General features: G+C 38.7%; 1 protein-coding gene across 1 annotated transcript; it reads left to right on the top strand.

Annotated features, from left to right (window-relative positions):
- The first annotated feature begins 15,855 nt into the window (after positions 1-15,855).
- Positions 15,856-19,085, top strand: LOC138879677 (uncharacterized). Its single transcript, XM_070159299.1, has 2 exons — positions 15,856-15,934; positions 18,277-19,085. The coding sequence occupies exons 1-2, from the start codon at positions 15,856-15,858 to the stop codon at positions 19,083-19,085; spliced, it is 888 nt and encodes a 295-aa protein (XP_070015400.1).
- Positions 19,086-21,557: the final 2,472 nt, after the last annotated feature.

Genomic DNA, 21,557 nt, shown 5'->3' with positions numbered 1-21,557 from the left:
ACTAGTGGTGATCAAGTTAGAAAAATTCTCAGAAGCTTGCCAACCACTTGGCAGACCAAAGTAGTCACACTGGAATCTTAGGATCTAAACAAATTATCATATGATGAACTACGAGGAGAACTCATAGCCTTTGAAAAGATGTATATCAAGAATACTAGTCAAGAAAAAAAAAGTTGCATTCAAGGATTCAACTGAAATAGCTGAAAACGAAATTGATGATGATCCTGAAGCTCTACAAGAAGAGATTGCTATGCTATCGAGAAACATATATGGCTTAATGAGAAGATTCAAAAATACAAAGAAAGGAAGAATTCTACAAAGACAATCCAGGCAATACAACAGACAAGACAAAAATGATGGAAAATGCTACGAGTGTGGAAGATTTGGACACATTCAAGTTGAGTATCCAAAACTAAAAAGAAAAATTTCTAGAGGCTTTAACAAGAACAAATCTTTTGGAAGCTAGAGTGATGAGGACAGTTCAGACCACGAAGAGATAGCAAATCTTTGCTTCATGACGATTCTGTAAAACGAAATGAACAAAACCTCAGGATGCTGGACAGATGAGGACACTTCAGATGAAGAAAATTAAAACTGTTTCATGGAAGGTGAAACATGTGAGGTAAGATCTTATGACTGTGAAAGATGCAATGAATTGCAGGGTATTCTTGATTTAACTTTGAAAGAATCTCAAAAAATGATGAATGAGCTTAAGAGACTTAATAAATAGGTTAAAGACTGGAAACTCAAACATGAAGTATGTGAAATTGAAAAAGAAGTACTTCAAAAAGAGTTTGAGGAATTACAAATGCAACTTAATGGCATGCGCAAATCCACCAGTCACAGTTCTGTCAGGTAAAACCAGATGACTTACCAGTCAACTGGAAAAGGACCAGCCAGAATAACGTCCACTAGTACTAACATTAATGAAAGACCTAAAGGTGGGTTAGAAGGTACGTGTCACTACTGTAACAAAAGTGGACACAAATATTCTTTTTGTCTCTTTCGTAAAGCAAACATTTTAGGATGGGTTTAGAAACCAAAAAATAATTCTGAATCTAGCTATACTAACCCTCCAGGACCCAAGCATGCTTGGGTACCTAAAATAAGATAATCACTTTGTTTTGCAAGAATACCATAGAATAAGCCACAAAGGAAAATGGTATCTAGACAGTGCGTGTTCCAGTCATATGACAGACGACAAAAACCTGTTCAAAAAAGTTACAAAAACTGATAGAGGAAGCGTTAAGTTTGGGGATGACTCAAAAGGTAAAATAATTGGTACTGGAACAATTTCCTTCAATAACAACTGTGACATCACTGAAGTTTATCTCGTCGATGGACTCAACTACAACCTCCTGAGCATAGGTCAACTATGCGACTAAGGATATGAGGTAAATTTTAAGAAAACAGGCTGTGCTATTGAAGACGAATCAGGTAAAATAGTCCTTCCTAGAAAAAGATATGGAAATGTTTATATCCTTGATGTTTTTGAAAAGATAGATGGTCATATTTGCTTAACATCTATGTCTGATGATCCATGGTTATGGCATAGGAAACTTGGTAACGCTAGCATGCATTTGATAGAAAAATTGTTCAAACATGAGTTAGTTGTTGGCCTACCCAAATAGAATTTTTTTAGAACTCATATCTGTGATGCATGTCAAATTGGTAAGCAGACCATAAACTCTTTCAAAAATAAAGATATTGTATCTACTTCTAAACCTTTGTAATTGCTTCATATGGATTTATTTGGGCCTACTAGAACTGCTAGTATAGGAGGAAAGATGTATGCCTTTGTTATTGTTGATGATTATTCACGTTTCACTTGGGTAATTTTCTTATCTCATAAGGATGAAGCATTAAGAAAATTTTGAAGTTTTCTGCAAAAAGGTTGAAAGAGAAAAGGGATATCTGATCTCAACAATTCAGAGTGATCATGGAGGAGAATTTGAAAGTATAGCATTTGAAGAATTCTGTAATGATCAGGGATACATTCATAATTTCTCTGTACCACGATCACCATAACAGCATGGGGTTGTAAAAAGAAATAACAAAACCCTCCAAGATATGGCAAGAACCATATTACTAGATCATTCACTGCCAAATCATTTTTGGACAGAAGGTGTAAGTACATCATGTCACAATCTCAACCGATGTCTCATAAGGTCCATTCTGAAGAAGAATCCCTATAAATTATGGAAAGGTAAACGTCCCAATATATGTTACTTTCATCCCTTCGGAAGTAAGTGTTTTATTCACAATAACGGTAAGGACAACCTTGGTAAATTCGATCCAAGAAGTGATGAAGGTATTTTTCTGGGCTACTCATTAAATAGTAGATCTTTTAGAGTCTATAATAAACACACATTATGTGTGGAAAAATCTTTACATGTTATATTCGATGAAAATAATCCCTTGGTCGAGAAAGGAATTACTGTAGGTGATGAAGATCAAGCTCAAGAAATTCAGGAGACAAGCAAATCTTAAGAGTCGGCTGATATATCTGCTACGATAGAGTCAACTAATGAAATCAACAGTAGTGTACCAGATCATCCAATCGAGTCGAATACTAATGTAGTGCGTCCAAATGAATGGAGAAGCGAGCCTGAATATCCTCAAAAATTCATCATAGGGGATCGAAATGATGGAATGAAAACCAGAGGAGCTCTCAAAAAGAAAGCAAATGTTGCATTAATCTCTCAGGTTGAACCAAAGAAGATAGAGGAAGCTCTAAAAAATTCAAGTTGGATTCAAGCAATGCAGGAAGAGTTAGATCAGTTCGGTAAAAATCAGGTGTGGAATCTGATACCCAAACCTAAAAATGTTTCTGTAATCGGAACAAAGTGGGTCTTCAGAAACAAATTGAACAAGGATGGAAAGGTTATAAGGAATAAAGCTAGACTAGTTGCTCAGGAATACTCACAATAGGAAGGAGTCGACTATGACAAAACCATCGCTCCAGTAGCTCGCTTGGAATCCATACGAATTCTTCTGGCATACGCATTATTTAAAGAATTTAGGTTGTTTCAGATGGATATCAAAAGTGCCTTTTTGAACGGATTTATTGAGAAAGAAGTATACGTGAAACAACTACCTGGGTTTGTAGATTCAATGTTTTCCTACCATGTATACAAGCTCACTAAGACACTATATGGACTAAAGCAAGCTCCACGTGCTTGGTATGATAGACTTAGTTCTTTTCTTGTTGATCATGGCTTCACAAGAGGTAAAGTAGACACTACCTTGTTTATTGAAATATCATCAGAAGGTAATCTCATTATTCAGATTTATGTTGATGATATTATATTTGGTAGTGATAACCCTCTTATGTGCAAGTAATTTTCAAATCTTATGCAAATCGAATTTGAAATGAGCATGATAGGAGAGCTAACATTCTTTCTTGGACCTCCAAATTCAACAATCTGAAGAAAAAACCTTTATATGTCAGAATAAATACACAAAGGAACTGATTCAAAAATTTGGCATGAGGAATGCAAAATCCATTGGCACACCAATGAGTCCTTCAACAAATCTAGACAAAGATGAACATGGAATCCCTATTGATGAAACTAAATATCGTGGAATGATTGGATCATTAAACATCTCAAACTTAACGTCATCTCTCTCTCCAAACGCTCACTACCAACGATAACATAAGACATAAGACGATCTCAACAGCGACTAGTTCAGTTGCCGACGACCACCCTCTACCCAGGTAAGTACCCTCGCCTCTCTCTCCTCCCCATCATCCAACACCCCTCTCTCTATCATCCCATCTCTCTTACCCCGCCTCTCCTCCTTTCCCATCTTGTCTTCTCCCCCTCTTACTCTGGTGAGACATGGATCAGTCACCGATGAGTGGGAATAACCACAGTCAGGTTTCAGGCCTGGTTGTAGTGCCGTGGTGACACACAAACCAGACCCGTCTTCAAGCTAGAGGTGCAGATTCTTTTTCGGCGAGGTTAAGCTATTTTCAGGTGGGTACAGATTTTCGATAGGTTTCATAAATCCTGGCAACCCCCAAACAACTTTCCGACACGACGCAATAGGACTTGTTTGACAGTATCGATTAGGACCGGTGGCTTTGGGTGGCGAGCGAGATGGGAATGTGCAAACAGTGAAGAACAACTCGAGTATCAGCAAGGAACGACAGGAGTTGGACGTGAACGAGCTAGGTGGATGCAATATAGTCGAGTATACTAAGAAAATTATACGGGAATTGGTACCAACCGTTTGCCTATTTCTCTCTATTGTGTTAGTAAAATTGCTGTCCTTTAGTTCTTATACTCAACATTAAACCTTATACAAACATACTTTGATGGAACCAAAAATCCTCTCTTTATTCTACTGCATACAAATATTGTAGTTCTCTAAGATCTGCTGTGTAACAAGTCAGAGAAAAAAGGAGAGCACAACACTAGTGAGGCATTGTATCAAAAGAGATGAGTGTTATAGGAATTGAGCTATCATGTCATTTCCATTGTACTTGGAGAAACACATTTACTAAAGAGAACTCCCTTGCAACCCAAGAGGATTGGACTAGGATTCACATTGAATCCGAACCAATATAAAATTCCGGTGTCTTTAATTCCTGCACTTACTTTCTTTGTTTTATATTCTGCTATTATAACTGTAGGTTATTGCATCTAGTCGACTAATTGACAAACCAGTCAACTAATAAAGCTTAAGTTTAAAAATATACAATTCACCCCCTCTTGTACTTTCAAGGTTTTCCTTGTGCAAGTTACTAAAATTGTATGACATTCTGTTAACGTCTCTACCCACTTAGATATCGTGCCTATAGGAAATAAATATAAAATCTATTTTGCACTTAGATATCATGCCTATATGAAATAAATATAAAATCAAGTCTGCCCTTAGATATCATGTTTATAGGAAATAACACTAACTACTAGTTTAAGCACTTAGAGATCATGCCTATATGGGTAATTAATTCTGCAAATTCGAAAGCATGTCTATCAAATCTAAAGAGATAAAAATATGTTTGTTAAAATGAGTAACTGGTTTATAAAATGTAGTCATTACTTAACAGTTTAAGTACCATGTCTATAGGATTCTTCCCGGTTATCACTTAGGCAAACAGATAGGGTAATTAAAGAAGTCTGGGATTAAAATTGTGATTTCTTGCTATTTGAAAACGTGTCCAGATACAGAGTGTTAACAAATCAGTAAGCAAATCGATAGGAATTGTTGCTCGCTTTAATAAAGTTGTTGTATATTCTATTCATGCTCATCTAGATATCTTTCCTATAGGATCCTAAACTATAAAACTTTGTTTGTTTGAATTGCGTGCATTGGTTGGCTATTTGTGGAGGTTAACATGAGCCCCCTTATTTGCTCCTTACATGATAGTCCTATATGAATTTTGTTTGTCACTTAGTTTTCTCATTTTAAGCATCATAGGTGAGTCTAGATCCATCCAAAATAGAAGTCCTAAACACCTCCAGGACTATAGGTAAGGGACGGGTAGTGCACACATAAGGTACACATTAGAAGCTGCTAGAACGCTTAGGTAACAACTGAAAGATAGTAACGGGGTAGTAAAGGAGATGATGACCTGTGTGCTAATGCTATGCGTAACACCCAAATTTGGAGAAAGTTACCAAGTATTGCATGGAAATGATCCTACAGGCTAAAAAACCGAGGACCATTTTTATTCCTGTTTGAAATAATGTCTTTCTAAACTGTTTTATGCTACTTTAAGACTAATTTGCTTAATTGAGTTTGGTCGGGACCTACCATTGTGGACCTCGAGGGGTGCCGAATACCTTCCCCTCCAGATAATTTCGAGCCTTTATCCAATCTCTGGTGACGTAACTTGTTGTATGAGTTATTTGTTCTAGGTGCCCTAACGCACCTTAATCCGTTAGGTGGCGACTCTTTAGATCCCTTACCCAATTCCAAAATGAAAGGAGTTGTCCCAAAATGTCAAAACTCGATTTTGCGAGAAAAAGGGAGCACGACAGCATGTCGACTCTGCTGGGGATAATTAGGCTCTTACCATAACAAACTTGCTTTTTGTGAATTAGTCTTAAGCATGCTTTATTCTATTAATACGTGCGCACCCTTTCCCCTTCCCCCTTTATCTGGATTTAATTGCCTATTTTCAAGAATTTATGATTTCCTTTACTATAGAAACTGACTTGTCCCCTTGTTTTCTTTCTTGAACATCTTTCAATTATTAAATACCGTATTTATCATTTTTAACGTGCAAATACATGACAACATGTTATTTATTGTTGCATAAATCATGCTCCACATGATATTCTACTCGTGCTTAATCAATCCTATAGCAACGCTTGATGAGTATTTGCACCCTTCCTATATATCACCCTTTAACTATGGAAAGGCTTATTTGCAGTAAAACTAGTCGATCAGTGGTGCAGTCGACGGTTTCGTGCCTTTCCCCCTCAAGTTATCCACTTGAGGGTATCGGTCTTGACCTTTATAGAAACCTTACTCTGATTAATTGTACATGCATTATGTTCAAACCTAGTCGGGTTAATATATTGTTCACATTATAACCCTATAAGACAAGCCTCATCCAAAAGTCCACCCGGGTTTCCATAATCCCTGTCGCTCCCCCTATTTCCTCGCGAAGTCCGGGTTTTGACATTTTGGGGACAACTCCTTTCCTTTTGGGAATTGGATATGAGATTTGAAGAGTCACCACCTAACGGATTAAGGTGCGTTAGGGAACCTGGAACAAATAACTCATGAACTAGTTTACATTACTAGAGATTGGGTAAGGGCTCGAAATTACCTTGAGAGGAAGGTGTTAGGCACCCCTCGAGGTCCACAATGGTGGGTCCTGGCCAAACTCAATTTAAGCGAATTAGTCTTATAAGCAGATAAACAAACATATATTACATTAAAAAAGGAGTAAAATGGGTCCTAGGTTTTTTAGCCTAGAGGATCACTTCTGTGCAATACTTGGCAATCGTCCTCAAATTGGGGTGCTACACATAGCATTACCGCACATGTCATCATTTTCTTTACTACCTGATTACCCTCCCCTTAATTATTACCTAAGCGTTCTAGCAACATCAAATACGTATCCTATGCTTGCACTACCCGTCCCTTACCTATGACCCTGGAGGTGTTTAGGACCTATATTTAAGGTAGTTCTAGACTCACCTATGGTGGTTAAAAGGAGAAAATTAAGCGACAAACAAAACAAGTAGGACTGTCACATAATAGAGCACTTAAGGGGGCTCATATTTACCTCCACAAATAGATAAACAAATGCATGCTATTCAAACAAGCAGTTTTAAAATGATTAGGGTTCTAGAGGCAGGATATCTAAATGAGCACAAAATATGCAGCAGTTTTATTAAGGTTAGGTAGCGAATACTTATTAGTTTGTCTACTGATTTTTATCACTTACTGAATTTGGGCCCATTTATAAGCAGTCAAATAAACACAGTTTTAATTGTCCTACAGGCTTGCCTAGGTGATAACAAGGTAGAATCCTATAGACATGGTATCTAAACGTTAATCAGTACACAATTATAAACCAATGATTAATTTAAACAGGCGGATTTTTATCTTTTAGACCCTATAGGCATGCTTTCTAGGTGCTGAAACTGATTACAAACGTTATTTCACGGCATAGAAACTGATTTTATACATGTTCCCTATAGGCATGATATCTAAGTTGTCAAAACTGATTTTAAATATGATTTCCTATGGACATGTTATCTAAGTATTCATGCTGATTTCAAACATGATTTCCTATGAACATGATATCTAAGTGAGCAGAATGTTATACGAGTTGATAATTCCAAAAAAAAGATCCTATAGTCATGGTTTCTAATGAACATTGAAACTTGAGAATATGGATGAACATGAATTTTGATACATAATTGATAAACATCCTATAACAGGATTTCTAGGATGTAAAGTGGAAATTCAGGACAAATATGAAGATAAGGCCTATATGCATGGTTTCTAATACATATAAATAATCACAACAATCCTATAGGCGTGATTTCTACCCGATCCCCAACAAAGATATATAAAAATCCCTCCCAGCTTTAATAATAACCCCATATATGTTTTTTACAAGAATTGTTATTACAGACCAAAATAAATGAATCACATAATGAAAATTATTATATTATAGGGATCTTTGACAGGCCCAAAATTAAACCTGGAAGCCAGGCCTTCAATCAAATCTGGAGTCCAACAGGCAGTCCATAATATACCAAATCAGCTTCTGGTGTGTCAAAGTTCCCAAGGGAATCAGGGACCCCGAGCAATGCTCACACTAGAAATTTTTCAAAGAAGTAGTTTTTGTAAACAAGTTTGGAAAGGCCAGCCCGGTGTGTCAGAGTTCGGAGGAATTCCATGGACTCTTAGGTAGTGCTCACACTGGAGGGGCAGGACCCTAGATATCTAAGAGTAGAAGTTGAAAATATTATATGAAAGTGGGAGATAGTTTTAGGAAAAAATAGTTTGGATTTTAAAAGTGAGTAGAAACAGGTTACAAGATTAAAACTACAAACAAGACCATATTCAGCAAATTGTGTTCGAACATGTATTCTAGCAGTCAAAAACAGATAGAACAGAGTCACAATCAATTCAAACAAGGTTCCACATTGCCTGGGATTGACTTGGTTCATTAGTTATCACTAGGTGAGCATATGGACATGTATTAACTAGGGAATAACATGTTCGGATCAGAGTCCTAATCAGACAATTACACGAAAAAGGCAGCAGGTGTTGAGAGCATAGAAATCATTAATCAGGAACGTGTTAAGGTAAACACATAAAATAGGACAAGAAGGAAAGCATGATAGTTGAGAAATAAGTAGACAAGTATCCTAGATCAAACATGAACATGCTAAAGTGTATGAACCATATTGACATATTGTACAAGACAAATTCACAAGAGTTAAGGCATGCTAGTTAACAGAAACATAAAGCAGGTAGAGGTAGGTTGATATCTACAACAGACACATTACATAACATACTAAATATGACATAGTAACAGAGATAGACATGCTGATTAAGAGCAATAAACAGGACGCACATAGGTTTAATTACATAGCATATTGAATGATAATAGAAGTAGTCATGCTGATTAAGAGCAATATACATGAAAGCATAAGTCTAGCTACACAGAAGTAGTCATGCTGATTAAGATCAATAAACAGGAAGCACATAGGTTTAACTTCATAGCATATTGGATGATAGCAGAAGTGGAGGCATACCAGTTAAGAGATAGCAAACAGGAAGGTGAAAGTATGCAAAATCCAATAGTTTAGCCTTGGATTTCAGCCGGCTGGATAGTGCAACAAACACAAGTAACATAAAGATTTGTAATAGAGTGTGTGTGTGAATAAGAGCAAGAGCTTTTTTTTGTGTGGGTGTGACTTTCTGAGTGTGTTCGTTTGTTTGAAAAAAATCGGAATGGGGTTTATATAGCACTTAGCAAGGTAAAACAAATAACGCAAAGGATAATAGAGTTCATAAATAAGGTATAAAAATTAAAATCAGTCAGCTAATTGGGGCTAAACTCAACTTATTGTACAAATAGAATCCGAGAAAGACACCTTAAAATAAGGGGAATCAATTACCAGCCCCAGATTAAGATTCAAATAAGGCAGGAAATAAGTCATAGGCCATTTATAAGTCGGTTAGAGTAAATCAAAACCTAGAAATCAGGCTAATAAACTAATTAAGACAAGTTGTACCAATTAAGAGTCATAAATAAGGAAAGTAGGTAAAAATCATAGAAAAGTACTAATTTCAACAGAAAGATATGATTCCAAACCCTAATTAAGCGGATAAAATAAATTATCCTCTGTTAATTGACAGGACAAAGAATAACGGGCAAATATTGAAGCGGACAGTGAAATAACTAAACAAACAAGGGATTAGAACATAGGCATGAAAAATCAGTAGAACTAGTAAAGATAATCAGATTCAAACACTTAAAAACTTTAGAACCTTTTTGCAGAGAACTTAAGAGGAAACCCTAGTTTTAGAAAATATTGAAATTGATTAATAATAAGGAAAAATAGAAGGTTTTCAAAGAAAATACGAGATAAACTTAAGATCATCTCAGATCTACAAGGACTCAAGTAGAAAGAGATTAGGGTTATGAAAAATGGAGGCAAGATGAGAAAAATCCAGTTAAGAACCGGAGTTTCAAGCCATAATCATAAAGATAACAATATTCACAAAATTAGCGATGAACACAAGGCAGGTTCATCAAAAATCAAGAGTTTAGGTCGACTCTAAGTTGAGTCTTTTGAGATTCCTTCAAACCACGAAGAAATCAAACAAAATAGAAGAGGTAAGAGGCCGGCGGGGCCCTGAAATCATAGTGAAATCCCATGGAACAGGGTGTTTTCCGGTGACGGTGGCTAGGGTTAGGGGAGAGCTTGAGAGAGAAGAGAGGAGAACAAGGAAACAGAGGCGGTGCAATGGGAAAGTGAGTAGGGTTTGGGGGTGGGAGATTAATTAAAAATTGTAACTCTTTTCCTGGACCGTTGATCTCTGAAATTAACCGCCAGGATTTGATTTGGGGGTTGGACGGGTTTTATGAAATGGGTCAGGCTACTTGGGCTGTGGGTATTTTAATTGGGCTGGGGTAATGTTTTGGGCTAGGTCCGAAATTAAAATAAATTTAAAGAGCTATTTGTTAAATACCCAATTAATTGATAAAATAATTTATAAAAATAGCTAATAAATGATAAAAAAATGTTGTTGGTGCATAAAAATAATTTTAAATATTTACTTAATATTATAAAAATATAAAAAGCTATTTTCTGGTGAAATGAAGTAATTATGAACACATGGGTTATTATTGCAAAGCTATTGCAATTATAACCCTAAAAATGTAAATGTGGTATTCATGAAATAATTAAAGCTTAGTATAACTATAAATGATAAAAATTAAGCAGTAAAATTATTTGTGATGCAATTAGTAATTATTTATATAATAAAATACTAGGATAAATTAATAAAATCCTTAGAAAAATGAAAAAATTATGGAAAGATATCAATTGATGATCATGCATGGTTTTAAAGATGTATATGCATATTTGAAAATAATATAGGAAAAAATTGGGTATCAACAATCCCAGCGGACGCAACCACGATTTTGTGCATTAGTTTGGAGAAATAAGTGCCAATATGGTAATCATTGATGTATAAATAGTCGAATCTGGAGGGGGAAATGGCCTAACCGTATTTGTTTTACAGAAAATGAGGGATGAAGTCCCCAGGTTCGGCATGGTCTGTAACATACGACCACTGCTTCTAGATTGGAGGGAGGATCTTCCATCAAGTGATAAAAATCATGTGAAAAGGGTCTTGGGAAGTTTGCCTTCTCTATTGGACCTCCAACCGAACAACATATTGATCGAAGTTGACATAATGTTCTGGGACAAATAAAGAGCCGTGTTTCGCTTTGGAAACATAGAAATGACCCCTCTCTTGGAAGAAATAGGGGGATTCGCTAGGCTACCTTAGGATAGTCCTGGTTTACTAATGCCAGAAAATCGCAATACTACGGGGGTTGCTGAAGATGATGGGTCTGAGAAAGAATGAGGATTTGGAGTGACTAAAGATGTCTTACATACCTTTTGACTTCCTCTACGAGCGATACGGTCACAACAGATCTTATCGTATTTTTCATGACGAATTCTCCATCACTTCCTTGGGTTGGATTCACCGCAGGGTTTTTGTGTTCATCGTCTGCTTATTGGGTATGATAGTATTCTCGACCCAAGGGGATAGAATCCACCCCAGACTAGCCATGGTAACCAAAACCTTGATAGATGAGATCGATGGGCAGACATATACCATTATCCCTTTGATCATAGCAAACATATACCAGGCCTTAGAACACTGTCAGAAGGGGTACAAATACTTCAAAAGTTGTAATCTGCTGCTACAAGTTTGGTTGTTAGAGCATCTCCAAAGAGGTCAATACCGTCAAGAGCTTCCACGAAGGTTGTGGAATGGTCACATAGCTTTCCATCATCCCAAGAGAATGACCTATATCCCAGACATGTTTGCTCAACTTGGAAATGCTATAGGACGTAGTCTTTTAGCAATTTGATTGAGGATCAGGTTCACTGGATGTTCGAATGGTTCCCTACCGATGAATTCATAATCAGATCTAGGGATGTTCTGCACTTGGAATTGATCAGGTTAAGGGGTATATACCCTTATGTTCCCATTAGGGTTATGAGACAGGCAGGTAGGAAGCAGGTCATACCGCGAGTTTCTAAAATGAGTCACTACATGGCAGATTTTTAGGATGATGATGTCCCATAAAAATGTGAATCTCAACATATGTGGCATTTGAAAATTATTGTGGAAAAGGATACCATCGAGCCAGATCGATATCACGCCGGTCATGTGTACTTCTACCCATCATGGTTAGAAGATAACATAGGAGGAATATTTGAGCCAAGGGTTAGTCAAGTAAATAGAGTCATGGATGAAGTTGCCAAAGCGCAAGTGAAATATAACAAAAAACTGCGCAAAAGAGTTTATGCGTACGAGGCCGAGCATCTGGAGTGACACAATACCGATATGGAACTAATTAATGAATGGAGGGAGATGACTGTTAGATCGAGCGGAAGGTTGGAATATCTGGAGTACAGTCTGATGGAATTGGAGGGAAAAATGAGGAAGTGAGTCACTGATTTCCAGAACGGCGAAGGATGCGAAGGAGGACATTTAGCAAGGGCATACCTATTGCTGAACCTGCACGAACCGAGGAATTTGATCGACGAAGCCAAAAATGTCAAGCCTGAAGAAGGTCCTTCTGAGACCAAGTAGATTAGCTTTATTTACTTTTTCAAATTTAATAAGGCCAAGTGCCATCAGCGACTTATCTTATTTAGTGTCGTTTTAGATTCATCTATTTTTACATTAATGAAATAAGGCAATTATTGGCACTGAAATTCTCCAAATCAACGTGTCGCTAGGCCTACCTCGGGCACAACGAGGCTCCCAAATTAAGACGTGGATTTACTTTCCAGCAATATGTGTTGAAATACTACAAATATTTTCAGAATCCTTACTGACTTGTTTACCTTTTGTTTTTCTTTATTTTTATTATTACCATCCCCTAAGGTTGGTTCGCACATACTGGCATCATCAGTATATCACATTAGACCTAGAGGCCCTCCTCCTCCTCCTCCTCCTCCTCCGAGTAATCCGAAAAGCATAGGAAAATCTAAGATGGACGATTTGAGTGGTATCCAAAAAGAAAATGCTGAGAATATTAAAACTTCAGATGGTCAGAGTACTCCTGACCAAAATGATTTGGTCCTACGATTGGAGCAGAAAATACTGGAGTTACAAGGAGAACTTAGGCAGATCCGCAACTTGGCAAACCTCTCCCTCACCCTAAATGTCCCAGAAGTTAACCAACAAAATGTTCAAAACCCAGCACCTCATCAAAATACGCCAAACCAACGTTCACAAAATCCTCCTGCACCCCATCAATATGCCACACCGCCTCGAAATGCCAATCCTCTATCAGTACCGACTCCTCCACACACCATCATCAACTAACCTAGTACCCACAAACCACTACCTATCACACTTCTCAGAATACACCACAACCTATTCTCGATCCTTAAAACTCGACCAACGACCACCACTACATCCAAATCTCTGGCACCCACCAAAATAACTCCATATACATGGAAACCCTACCTCACTCCAGTCAATCAATCTCCTATACACCAGAATTCGCTGAAAAGGACCTGCTCATCAAGATCATGGCCGAGGAGCTTAAGAAGTTGACAAGTCGAGTTCAGGGTGTTGAAGGAGGTAAAGTTATAGAGGGTCTGAACTATGAGGATTTATGCATACAACCAGACGTGGAACAGCTGGAGGGTTACAAACCTCCCAAGTTCGAAATGTTTGACGGAATGGGTGATCCCAAGCATTATCTGAGAACTTATTGTGACAAGCTCGTGGGGGTTGAAAAAGATGAAAGGATTTGAATGAAGATCTCCATGAGAAGTCTTATCAGAGATGCCCTGTCCTGGTACATAAGCCAGAATCCTAAGAAATGGGCCAATTGGGTGAGCATGGCATCGGATTTTATGGACCGGTTCAGGTTTAATACGGAGAATGCACCGGATGTATTCTATATCCAGAACCTAAAAAAGAAGCCAACTAAGACTTTCCGCGAGTACGCTACTCGGTGGAGGTCGGAAGCAGCCAAGGTCAGACCAGCATTAAATGATGAAGATATGGATAAGTTCTTTGTCAGGGCACAGGACCCACAGTATTATAAAAGGCTAATGGTTATTGAGAATCATAAGTTCTCCGATATCATCAAACTCAGAGAAAGGATTGAAGAGGGTAGTAAGCGGGGTGGTGACAAACTTTGAGGCACTGTAGGCCATGAACAGAGCATTGCAATCATGTGGTATATCGAAGAAGAAAAAAGTAGGAACAGTAACGGTTGCTCAAGGACCCAAAACTCCCTTCATATATCAGACACCTCCACCCACACACCAACCCTTACCTCCCAGATATTCCCAACCAGCTGCTGCTTACCATACATATAATTCCCAACCATCCTACTTTCAATCACCTCCAACTCATCCAAATTACCAGAAACCCCGACCTAATTTTGATTGCAAACCACCTAGATAGTACAATGCCATTGCTGAACCCATCGACCAGCTGTACAAAAGGTTAAAGGCTGCTAGTTATGTGACCCCTATTCCTGCTGTGGAAATGGAGAATTCATCTTAATGGGTCAACCCGAATAAAACCTGTGCATATCATTCTGGTATGAAAGGGTACACTATTGACGAATGCCAAACATTAAAAGATAAGATCCAGACATTGATTGATAATAAGGTCATATAGGCAAAAGAAGCTACACCCAATGTCTGCAACAATCCTCTTTCAAATCTTAGGGGCGAAGGGATCAATGTGATAGAAACTAATGAGGAGTGGGATCCCGAGGGATCAATTGGACTTATGAAAGAGGGTGATGATCATAAGAAGCCCGCAATCACGCTCAATCCTATTGTAGTGTAGGTATAGCCTCCGGTTGAGGTTAAGGTAACCACACCGATTCTAATTTAGCTGTTCCATTTGAGGTAGAAGTGGCCACAACTTTCATAGTGACAATATCAACCACACCTCCTTTCATGTCCAATGCCATACCTTGGGATTACGTTGCCGAAGCTTGGAGAAAGGAAAAAACAAATATGGAAGAATCTGGTGCCACACAGGGAATAACCAGAACTATAAGGAGGCTGCTACCAAACAACCTATCATTGAAACTGGACCAGACGATCTTTGGAGAAAAGTACAAGCTAGAGAATACTCTGTCACCGATCATTTAAACAAGACTCCTGCCCAGATATCCATCCTATTGCTATTGCAAAATTCAGAGGCTCACATGAGTGCTCATATGAAGGTGTTGAACAAAGCTTATGTACCCAGCAACATCACCAGTGGAGAGATGACCAACATGGTAGGGAAAGTACTGGAGAGTCACAAGATCACCTTCCACGAAGATGAACTGCCGCCTGAAGGATTAAGTCACAACAGGGCACTGCATATCACAATACAGTTTGAGGACAAATTCATTGCCTAAGTCTTAATAGATGAAGGTTCGAGCCTCAACATTTGTCCATTAACTACTCTGAAAAGGTTGGGAAAAGATTTCCATGAGATACGAGCGGGGAGTATGAACGTAAAGGCATTTGATGGGTCTTAGAGGACCACCATTGGGGAGATTAACCTTTGTCTGCAGATGGGCCCGACTTGGTTCAATGTTGAGTTCCAAGTATTAAACATATCTTCTACATACAATCTTCTATTGGGATGACTTTGGATACATTCCGTTGGGGCTGTGGCTTCCACGCTACACCAGGCCGTGAATTTCAAATGGAACCATCAAGAGGTAATCATTCACGGAGATAAAAGTAAACCTATTTACACTAGTCAAATTGTTCCGGTTGTCGAGAATAGAAAAAGGTTGGCTGGAGAGACTTATCACTGCATTGAGAATGTAAACGTAATTGAGAAGGACGAGTGGTAGAGTAACAAAATAGAAAGCATACTGGCATGGTCTGGGTATGAACCTGACAAAGGGCTTGGAAAGAAACTCTAGGGCATTACCAAACTGATACAGTTAAAGTGTCACGGCACAACTTTTGGGCTGAGATATCCGTACATCTGGAAAGAATATAATGATTGGTCGCCACCATGGCATGGTCCTTATTACCCTCTCGAGTAGCTAGTGCCATATCTGAGTCAGACTTTTCACCAGGCCGATATAATATGGGGATCTGGAGAGGAAGAAGCTTTGGCTGGGTTGAGAAATTTGTTCCTAGAAGATAAGAATATGGATTGCAATATGATAGTTGAGGAGGATGAGGAAGAAGGCCTCACCATTCAGACTGTGGAGAAGGGAGCTGTCCTCAAGAATTGGACTGTCATACCATCCCGGGCCCGCCGGGTTCCTTGGTAGCTTGGCAATTAGCCTGATTTATTTAATGACCATGCTAGGTATTTAAGATATTTTTAGTAATTTTATTTTACAGACAAATTTTGTTTCGAAATAATTGCTTGAGACATCGAGCCGTACCAATTTTGGATATTTTCAAATTTTATTAATGCATTGTTATTTAGTATTCGTTATTATTTTTCACATTTTTCTTCTACAACATTATTATTAGTTTTTATGATGAACCAATGACTGTGACATGTAATGAGACAACGCAACATAAGGATAGTGACTCAGAAGAAGAGGATGAAATACCTGAGGAAGTTGTCAGAGAAGTTGAGAATTTTGAGAACAAACCTAAGTCCAATCTGGACGAAATCGAAGCAATCAATTTGGGAGATTCTGAAAGCATCAAAGAGACTCGCATAAGCATTCACTTATCACCATCAGAGAAGGAATAATACACTCGTTTTCTGAAAGAATATGAGGATATTTTTGCATGGTCATATGATGACATGACCAGTCTGAGCACATCCATAGTGGCTCATAAGTTGCCTACCAACCCAATGTGTATGCCAGTGAAGAAGAAACTCAGAAATTTTAAACCAGACATGAGCCTAAAGATCAAAGAAGAAGTCACTAAGCAAATCAAAGCCAAATTCCTCAGGGTAGTTGAGTACCCAACCTAGCTAGCCAACATCGTACCAGTTCCGAAGAAAGATGGGAAAGTAAGGGTGTATTTTGACTATCGGGATTTAAATAGAGCAAGTCCTAAAGATGGTTTCCCACTACCAAATATACACATTCTGATCGACAATTGCGCCAAGAATGAACTCCAATATTTTGTAGATTGCTTCGCGGGTTATCATCAGATTTGGATTGATAAAGAAGACGTAGAGAAAACAGCCTTCATTACATCGTAGGGAGTGTACTGCTACAAAATAATGCCATTTGGTCTGAAGAATACTAGGGCTACCTACATGAGAGCCATGACGACCATCTTCCATGATATGATACACAAGGAAATGAAGGTGTATGCTGACGACGTCATCATCAAATCCAAGAGGGCCGCAGATCACATAACAGATTTGAGAAAGTTCTTTGATAGGCTAAGGAGGTACAATCTAAAACTGAACCCCACAAAATGTGCATTCGGGGTTCCTGTAGGAAAGCTGTTGGGATTCATCGTCAGCCGCCGAGGAATCGAGTTGGACCCATCCAAAGTTAAGGCTATCCAAGAGTTACAACCACCAAAGAGCAAAAAGGATGTGATGAGCTTCCTAGGACGCCTCAACTACATTAGCCACTTCATAGCATAGTCCACAGTAATATGTGAACCTATCTTCAAAATTTTGAGGAAGGATGTTGAAACCAGTTGGACGAGGATTGTCAGTAGGCTTTTGACAAAATCAAGGAATACCTGTCTATGCCGCCAGTCCTGGTCCCGCCAGAACCTGGGAGACCTTCGCTACTCTATTTGTCCGTATTAGATGGGGCTTTTGAATGTGTTTTGGGATAGCATGACGAGATGGGAAGAAAGGAGCAAGCCATATACTACTTGAGTAAGAAGTTCACAACTTATGAAGCATGGTATTCTCTGCTGGAACGCACTTGCTGTGCTTTGACATGGACAACTCAAAAATTGAGGCATTACATCTGTGCCTATACCACATAACTCATATACAGGATGGACCCTCTAAAGTACATCTGTCATAAGCCCATACCGATTGGGAAGATATTGTTAAGTGAGTTCGACATCATTTATATAACTCAGAACAAAGGATAAGCATTGACAGGCCATCTTGATGAAAATCCTGTGGGAGGAGAATACAAACCATTACAAACGTACTTTCCTGATAAAGAAGTATCATTTGTAGGAGAGGACATTGCTGAAGCCTACGACGGTTGGAGAATGTTCTTTGATGGGGCTGCAAACTTCAAAAGAGCAGGCATTAGAGCAGTTTTAGTATCAGAAATAGGTCAACATTACCCAATATCCACAAAGCTTAGGTTTCCGTGCACCAAAAATATGGTAGAATATGAGGCTTGCATCATGGGGCTCAATTTGGCCATCGATATAAATATACAAGAGTTGCTGGTAATCGGTGATTCGGATCTTCTGGTACATCAGGTTCAAGGAGAATGGACTATGAAAAACACCAAAATACTACCATACGTGTATCATGTGCAGGAATTGATGAAGAGGTTCACAAAGATAGAATTCAAACATGTCCCCAGAATTCAAAACAAATTTGCAGACGCACTGACCACCTTGTCATCAATGATACAACATCCAGACAAGAATTTTATCGATTCTATCTCGGTGAAAATCCATAACCATCCGGCTTACTGTGCTCATGTTGAAGAAGAATGGATGGAAACCTTTGTTCCACGACATCAAAGAATACTTGGCAAAAGGAGAATACCTGGAACAAGCAAACTATACTCAGAAACGCACACTCAGAGGCTATCCAATCACTTCTTCCAAAGAGGAGGGAACCTGTATAGAAGAACTCCTATTCTGGGGTTGTTAGGTGTGTTGACGCAAATGAGGCTTCCAGATTGCTTGAGGAGATACATGTCGGAACTTGTGGACAACATATGAACGGTTTTGTTCTAGCCAAAAAGATACTCAGAGCTGGAAATTTTTGGATGACTATGGAAACAGATTGCATCAGGTACGTCTAGAAATGCCACCAATGCCAGGTACATGCAGACATGATAAAGGTACCACCAAATGAGCTCAATGCAACAAGTGCACCTTGGCCTTTTTCTACCTGGGGAATAGATGTCATCGGTCTGATCGAGCTCGCCGCTTCTAATGGGCACCAATTCATTTTAGTGGCTATCGACTATTTCAAAAAATGGGTAGAGTTTGCATCTTACAAGCTGTAACCAAGAAAGTCGTCACAGATTTTGTCAGGGATCGTATTGTTTGCCGATTCGGGGTTCCCGAGTCCATTATCACTAATAATACCGCCAATCTCAACAGTGATCTGATGAAAGCCATGTGTGAAAAATTCAAAATCAAGCACAAAAACTCTACAACAAATAGGCCTCAAATGAACGGAGCTGTGGAAGCTGCCAACAAGAACATCAAGAAGATACTGAGGAAGATGGTAGAAAATCACAAACAATGGCACGAGAAGTTACCCTTTGCCCTATTGGGGTACCACACTACGGTCTACATATCAATTAGGGCAACTCCCTATTTACTGGTTTATGGTACCGAATTTGTCATTCCAACTGAGGTAGAAATTCCTTCTTTAAGGATAATACAACAAGTCAAACTCATTGATGCAGAATTGGTAAGGAGCCGCTATGAGCAACTATCCCTCATAGACAAAAAAAGAATGATTGTAGTATGTCACAGTCAGCTTTATTAGAATATAATGTCTATAACTTTCAACAAAAGGGTCAAACCAAGACGATTCGCACCGGGGTAGCTGATGCTGAAGCGGATCTTCCTGCATTAAGATGAAGCCAAAGGAAAATTCTCACCCAACTGGAAAGGTCCTTACGTGGTTCACCGGGTGCTAAGAGGAGGAGCAATCATACTTGCAGAAATGGATGGAGAAGTTTGGCCAAAACCTACTAATTCAGATATAGTCAAGAAATACTACGTTTAAGATTGTTTACATTCATTCATCTGATGTAACTGAACTACGCTTCACCAGATGTCCGTTTAAGAGGGGATACGTAGGTCGCCTTGTGTGTTCGGTCATATCTTAATAAAATCTTTGTTTCTCTCAAAACTATAAACTGGGGCATAATTTTGAGGAGGACCCTCAAATATCCAGAGCTTGTCCAGCCGACGCAATCATATGCAAGACAATCAAAAGTTGGTTTAGTAACTGGGGCAGAATTTTGAGAAGGATTCTCAAAATTCCAAATGAGATCCAATAAACTTTGTTGCACGTAGAACGGCTGAAGGATCACTTACCAAACTAGGGTAGAATTTTGAGGAGGGCCCTCAAAATTTTAGTGCAAGGAAGCGGCAATGTCTCTAAAAGTGTTACAGTCATTAGTTTATCTAATATTATATACCACTATGTTTTCTATATACCAGATGTTACCCAGGGTAACTTGAATGTGATCTCTAGAGCAAAGAAAAACAAAACAAGTAGACAAGCGCACGAACCAACCTCCCCCTACAAAACTCTCGATTTTTCTTTGGATGCAGGAACATTGAACATAACAGCAGTATTCGCAAGTATACACATATCAAAATCACTATCCTCATAACAATCAGGCCACCAGACGCAAATATATCTCCAGCTAAGAAATATTCTACTCTAATTTTCTACTTGTTCATTGCATAAGACTAAGCATTGCCTTCTCTTTACATGAGACTAAGCCCTTTCTCAAATATTGTATGAGACTAAGCCCTGCCTCCATATTTGCATAAGGCCAAACATTACTTTCTCTTTGCATGAGACTAAGCCCTGTCTCAAATCTTGCATGAGGCTAAGCCCTGCCTCCATATTTGTATAAGGCTAAACATTGCCTTCTCTTTGAATGAGACTAAGTCCTCTCTCAAATCTTGCATGAGACTAAGCCCTGCTTCCACATTTGCATAAGGCTAAGCATTGACTTCTCTTTGCATGAGACTAAGCCCAGTCTTAAATATTGCATGAGGCTAAGCCCTACCTCCACATTTGTATAAGGCTAAGCATTGCCTTCTCTTTTCATGAGACTAAGCCCTGTCTCAAATCTTGCATGAGGCCAAGCCCTGCCTCCATATTTGCATAAGGCTAAGCATTGCCTTCTCTTTGCATAAGGCTAAGCATTGTCTTCTCTTTGCATGAGACTAAGCCCTGTCTCAAATCTTACATGAGGCTAAGCTCTGCCTACATATTTGCATAAGGCTAAGTATTGCCTTCTCTTTGTATAAGACTAAGCTCTGTCTCAAATCTTGCATGAGGCTAAGCCTTGCCTCCACATTTGTATAAGGCTAAGCATTGCCTTCTCTTTGCATGAGACTAAGCCTGTCTCAAATCTTGCATGAGGCTAAGCCCTGCCTCCATATTTTTATAAGGCTAAGCATTGCATTCTCTTTGCATGAGACTAAGCCTTG

Source organism: Nicotiana sylvestris, chromosome 10, assembly GCF_000393655.2.
Source record: "Nicotiana sylvestris chromosome 10, ASM39365v2, whole genome shotgun sequence".
In the NCBI taxonomy this organism is placed as follows: domain Eukaryota; kingdom Viridiplantae; phylum Streptophyta; class Magnoliopsida; order Solanales; family Solanaceae; genus Nicotiana; species Nicotiana sylvestris.
The sequence above is the reverse complement of the archived record's forward strand: the minus strand, read 5'-3'. Positions and strand labels throughout refer to the sequence as shown.